A 3,295-nucleotide genomic window follows, 5' to 3' on the forward strand; every position below is an offset into this window, starting at 1 on the left:
AAATAAAATATCTTATTTTCAGGAAAAAGTTGAAACTTTTACAAACGAAAAAGTAAGAACACAATAGAATCATCATAAAGTTGTAATTGATTAAATTTATTAAATTAACAAAGTTCACTGTATAAAAAACATATTTTAAATATTTCTTATTTAAAAATTTATTCTAAAATGTAATTTTGTATTTCAATTTAAATAATACACATTTTTAATTAATTTTATTTTAGATTTTTCTTATTGTACATTATTATACTAATAACATTAGAAATAGTTTATTAATTAATTTTCAATTTTAACGATCAACACTTTTTTAAGTAAAACACTGATCGGTTCGAATCAAACAGGGTTATTCACGATCTTGTTTATCGAATAATACCCCTACCATATATTAAAAAAATATCATTTAGTAACGGCGATTAAAACCACCACCCCTTTTAAAATCTGTACCACGTCTTTCTTTCATCTTCTCAAAACGATTGGACATTCTGTATAGTTCTTCTGGAGCTGCTTGACCAGCTTCTTCTAAAATACGAATGAGATCCTTTGCAACACCCCAATCCGAGCGTGTTATATAACTTATGGCAGTGCCAGTTCGCCCAGCGCGTCCAGTTCTACCAACACGATGAACATACTCCTCAATATTACGCGGAAAATCAAAATTAATAACATGACTAAATGAAAAACAATTAATACAACAAATTCGGTTTCAAATACTACTAAGCACTTACGTAATATCCTCAATATCTAAACCTCTTGAAGCAACATCTGTCGCTATCAAAACCTGTATATCACCTGACGCTATATCAGCCAGTGCTTGTTCTCGATCGGTCTAAAGACAATTTTTTTAAGTTTATAAGTTTATAAATTTTATGTTCTGAGACTGAGATTACTCTAATTAAGTTAATGCATTATGTACCTGATCACGAGAACCATGTATACATTGTGTTGACAGGCCTTTTAGAGATAAATCACTGGACAAATCGTCAGCACGAGCTCGCTTAGAACAGAAGATAATAACCTTATCGGTTGATTTAAGGTTTTTTAAAAATGCAAGGACCTGCAGCAAGAATAAATACATTGTTCTTCATAATTCTTCTTATTTAAGTTTTCAAATAATATTACCGTATTAAATTTGTCCGCATCCTCCAAGAGTTCTACATTTTGACTCACAGTATGAGTGGCAGTTAAATCAAGCGAACCAACACACACTTGAATAGGATTGTTCATATAACTTTCGGCCAATCTACCAACACTTGGTGGCCAGGTGGCACTAGTCATGACGGTCTGCCTGTCAGGACGTATGTCGAGTAGAATTTTTCGGATCTGTGGCTCGAAACCCATATCCAGCATACGATCCGCTTCGTCTAGTATTAAATATGTAACTGATGTAATGTCTATAACTTTAGCTTGAACCAAATCATTAAGACGTCCAGGAGTACAAATAACGCATTCAGCTCCTTCTTTGAAAACACTAATTTGGTCACGACGATTCCCACCACCATAAATGCATACACTGAATAAGAATTTCTTCATTGAATAATTTTTTTCTTCATTCATTTTAAACTATGGTTTAACTATTTCCTAACTTACGCTTTTATTCCACGGAACGAGTACTTGTTAACTTCTTTTGCTATTTGTAATGCTAATTCTCGCGTTGGCGCTAAAATTAATATATTTGGACCATTACGTTTCTCACGTGGTGTAGTCTGTCCATCAGTATGAATCAAAGCAGGAAGCAGAAATGCTAAAGTTTTTCCAGTCCCTGTTTGGGCTATACCTATCATATCCTCGCCTCTCAATAATATAGGCCATGCTTGCTTCTGTATTGGTGATGGTTCATTAAAATTTTGTTTCTTTAACTCATCAAGGATATCAGGATAATCTTTGAAACAATGTTGAAATTTCCAAATTGGTTTCGGTATATCAGGACACATTTGATCTTCATTTGTCACCAAACGGGAAACACTTATATTATTGTTTAAATAACGCATTTCATTCACTTCTTCTTCTGTCTTAATAGCGACTTCCTCTACTTCTTCATAAAAATTTTTTCTCAAGTCTGGCAGATGCGCCCAGTGTAACCTACGATGTTCTTCCTGTAATCAAAAATGCCTCATGTGAGCAAAATAAATATGGTAAATCGATAACTTAATATGTAGATTTTAAAAATTTTTCTTACAACTTTTCTATTCAAAGTTTCCCAATCGATAGGCTGCAATACTACATGGTTTTCGGCGCCACCATTATATACATTTTTCGTAGGCGCATTTAATCTAATTCCACCACTTTCTCCCTAAATCAATTTTGTTATGAGATATTATATTAATATATATCCATATTCTACTTCTTTTTAATTTATACTTACAGATTTTGGAGCTGCAACCTGAATATTGTCATTTTCGGAAGAAGCATTAAAACGATTCATTGTATTTTCTTTTAATACAACTTTGGGATTGTGCGAGACTTCGTGATTTGGAAATGAAAAATTTCTATTTTCTTGACCAGACATAATATCACGAATATATTTGACTGCATCGTCAACATTTTTTCTATTACGACCCTTGACAGAAATTTCCTTGGTGTCATTGTTTATATGTATATAAACGTTGAAGTTTGTTCTAATTTCTTTAATTTTACAACCGCCACGACCAATTATGGCACCAATGTAAGCAGGGTCTGCAGGAAATTTCTCCATAAAATCATCAAAATGATTTAAGTTTGAGTTTAAAACTCCACACTCGTTCCTTTCAGATTGAGTTGCACCAGTTCCAAAAGTATCCATTTTGAAGTAAGCAAAATCTAAATAAAGGAATACCTGATTATTCCGTTTTCTATAAAACAAACCAAATTTCAAACATTCAAATCGCGACCGCTTTTACGAACTCCTCAATCATAAGATATGAAACGGTATTTAAAATTGACTATTAGAATTAAAAATATGTTTAACATTGATTATTAGGGAATAAAGCAATTGCACTCTTATGTTTAAAGTATGTCGAAAATAATACTGCCGCCGCCTTCTTAAGTCTCATCACGCAATGATTCTTATATAAATATTTCAAATGGAGATTTTTTTTGCAAATACGTCACATTGTAACGACACGGATTCGTCGTTTTAATTCTGCTGAGGTATTACTCAGTCGTGGTCCGGGTCGTTGCAATAAATTTGTTTTATTGACTAGTTCGAAGCTGGTAAACCAATGAGTGGAAAGTAAAAGACCGTTTGTTTTTATTATTTTAAAATTTTATTTATTAAAAAAAAAGATTATTTTAAATAACTTATTCTAGTCTTGATTCT

The 3,295-nt window shown here is 32.3% G+C and overlaps 1 protein-coding gene across 1 annotated transcript; it reads right to left on the reverse strand.

Annotated features, from left to right (window-relative positions):
* Nucleotides 1-296: 296 nt before the first annotated feature.
* On the reverse strand, nucleotides 297-2,827 carry LOC119664657 (probable ATP-dependent RNA helicase DDX43). The gene is made up of 7 exons (XM_038074110.1): nucleotides 2,363-2,827; nucleotides 2,177-2,290; nucleotides 1,588-2,093; nucleotides 1,120-1,510; nucleotides 914-1,054; nucleotides 726-826; nucleotides 297-668 (listed from the first exon to the last, which is right to left on the reverse strand). Exons 1-7 carry the CDS (start codon nucleotides 2,777-2,779, stop codon nucleotides 401-403), a joined length of 1,938 nt encoding a protein of 645 aa, XP_037930038.1. The 5' UTR covers nucleotides 2,780-2,827; the 3' UTR covers nucleotides 297-400.
* Nucleotides 2,828-3,295: the final 468 nt, after the last annotated feature.

Source organism: Teleopsis dalmanni, unplaced genomic scaffold (assembly GCF_002237135.1).
Source record: "Teleopsis dalmanni isolate 2A unplaced genomic scaffold, ASM223713v2 unscaffolded_contig_2397, whole genome shotgun sequence".
In the NCBI taxonomy this organism is placed as follows: Eukaryota; Metazoa; Arthropoda; class Insecta; order Diptera; family Diopsidae; genus Teleopsis; species Teleopsis dalmanni.

Coding starts and splice junctions, on each gene's coding strand:
- LOC119664657 (XM_038074110.1), bottom strand. CDS start 2,779: ATGGATACTTTTGGAACTGGTGCAACTCAATCTGAAAGGAACGAGTGT. Junction 1,511..1,587: donor TCGTTCCGTGGAATAAAAGC/GTAAGTTAGGAA, acceptor ATTCTTATTCAG/TGTATGCATTTATGGTGGTG. Junction 1,055..1,119: donor ATGCGGACAAATTTAATACG/GTAATATTATTT, acceptor TTCTTGCTGCAG/GTCCTTGCATTTTTAAAAAA.